At 66.4% G+C, this 2,264-nt stretch overlaps 1 protein-coding gene across 1 annotated transcript; it reads left to right on the forward strand.

Annotated features, from left to right (window-relative positions):
- Window positions 1–147: 147 nt before the first annotated feature.
- Window positions 148–1,916, forward strand: MNEG_16466 (hypothetical protein; the record flags this gene model as incomplete). The annotated part of the gene is made up of 5 exons (XM_014035064.1): window positions 148–237; window positions 387–455; window positions 819–1,151; window positions 1,558–1,762; window positions 1,903–1,916. 5 exons carry the CDS (start codon window positions 148–150, stop codon window positions 1,914–1,916), a joined length of 711 nt encoding a protein of 236 aa, XP_013890518.1.
- Between the last annotated feature and the right edge of the window lie 348 nt (window positions 1,917–2,264).

Here is a 2,264-nt window from a genome sequence, read left to right on the forward strand (position 1 = left end):
GCACAGCAGAGCGGCTTGTGTCGGCATCAGCAGCGGGGCTGGATCCACCCCGGAGAGCGGCTTCCTGCTGCACTGCGCGCACTCCTCACTCCTTCCCTCCTCCCCCTGCCCCTCCAGACCGTGCTGACGCTGCTGGGCGTGGCCGCCATGGCCATGGGGGTCGCGGGGCTGGCCGGCCCCAGCGCCATCATCCTCGGGGGCGCGCTCGCCATGTCCACAACCGCTGTCGCCATCCAGGTGAGCGTGCGCGCCCAGCGCCACTCGTGTTGACAGTTGCCAGCAAACGCGTCCCTCTGCCTTTGCCGCTTCTTGAACGTGTACACATATACACACACTCACTTACAACGAATGCACCCACACTCCGCCTGCCCTGCACCCCTCCGCAGGTGCTGGAGGACCGTGGTGAGATGGGCTCGCGCCACGGCCGCGCCACATTCAGCGTGCTGCTCTTCCAGGTGGGGGCCTGGAGGGGCGTTCCCCACCTGCTGGCAGCCCCTCGCCCCCGCGTGTCCTGGCGTTTAATCCCCCCCCCAGAAGGGGGGGGGCTGCACAACCTTCCGCGTCCTTGCGCTGCCAGTGCCGGCGCCGTTTCTTCACGCGTCACAGATGAGGAGGTCTTATCCTCAATTATCAAACCATTTGCTGCAGCCGCGCCGCTCTCACGACAGCCCCTCTTCACCATCCTCCCCCCTTCCTGCACATACGCACACACGCACGCACACACGCACGCACACACGCACGCACACACGCGCGCACACACACACACACACACACACACTCACACACACACACACACACCGCACTCCCTCCCTGAACAGGACCTGGCCGTCGTGGTGCTGCTGATGCTGATCCCCCTCCTCGCGCCCGACGCGTCCGGCAGCAGCGGCGGCGCCGCCAAGATCGCGCAGGCCCTCGGCATCGCGGCCGTCAAGGCCGTCGTGTGCATCCTCGGCATCATCGCCGGCGGCCGCATCTTCATCCGGCCGCTGTACAAGAAGATCTCCAACCTGGCCAACGCGGAGATCTTCGCGGCCACGACGCTGCTGGTGGTGCTGGGCACGAGCATGGCTACGCAGCTGGCGGGGCTGAGCCTGGCGCTGGGGGCGTTCCTGGCGGGGCTGCTCATCGCCGAGACGGAGTTTGCGCTGCAGGTGGGTGGAGCGTGCGTGGTGTGTGTATAGGGGTGTGTTTTGTGGATTGTGTGAGTGTGTGCGTGTGTGTGCGTAAAAAGCGGGAGGGCAGGGCAGGGCAGGGGTAGGGCGGTTTGTGACCCCAGGGAGCAGGGTGAGGAGTTGGGTGCTGCGGTATTGGCAGGGGCCAAGGAGGCAAGATGGCTTGCGCGGCATCCCCCCCCCTTCTGCCTCAACTCCACTCCACATGCATACGTGCACACACACACACACACACACACACACACACCCACACACACACACACACACACACGCAAACAAATACCCACTCATACACACTCGCTCACACGCGTGTTTTGCCCCCCCTCGCATCCCCACACTCCCCTCAACCCCCCAAATTGACGATCCCGCAACCCAACCCCCCCAGGTGGAGTCTGACATCCTGCCTTTCAAGGGCCTGCTGATGGGGCTGTTCTTCATGACCGTGGGCATGCAGATCAGCGTGGGCCTCTTTGTGGCGCAGTGGAAGACCATCGTCGCGTCCATCGTGCTGCTGGTGGCTGGCAAGCTGGGCGTCATGATGCTGGCTGGGCAGATGTTTGGCCTCAGCCGCATGTCGGCGCTGCGGGCGGGTGAGGGGCCGGGGTGGTGGTCGGGGGGCCGGGGTCAGGGTGGTGGCGGAAGGGGGCCGGAGGTGCTGGCCCGGTCTAGTGGGGGGTCTCGGCGGCAGGCTGCGTCGGCGCGTGATGGGGTTTCTGATGGGCGTGCTCAGCGGCGCCCTGCTAGCGTCATCGGCCTCAAAACGTCCGTGCGCTGTGCGGGGCTCTCACCCGCCCCCCCCCCTGGAAGGGGCTGCTGCTTTGCTCCCGTGCACGTCATTCCCCCACAGGGCGCCTTCCTCCGCCCGCCCATACACGCGTCCAACACTCCCCCCCCCTGGCGCCCCGCAGGCCTGCTGCTCTCCACAGGCGGCGAGTTTGCGTTTGTCGCGTTTGGCGAGGCGGTGTCCAAGGGCGTGCTGCCGCTGGCCCTGACCAACCAGCTGTACCTGGTGGTGGCGCTCTCCATGGCGCTGGTGCCCTACCTGGCGGCACTGGGCGGCACCATGGGCCAGATGTTCGACAGGTGGGGGGG

Source organism: Monoraphidium neglectum (assembly GCF_000611645.1).
Source record: "Monoraphidium neglectum strain SAG 48.87 unplaced genomic scaffold scaffold06399, whole genome shotgun sequence".
Classification (NCBI taxonomy): domain Eukaryota; kingdom Viridiplantae; phylum Chlorophyta; class Chlorophyceae; order Sphaeropleales; family Selenastraceae; genus Monoraphidium; species Monoraphidium neglectum.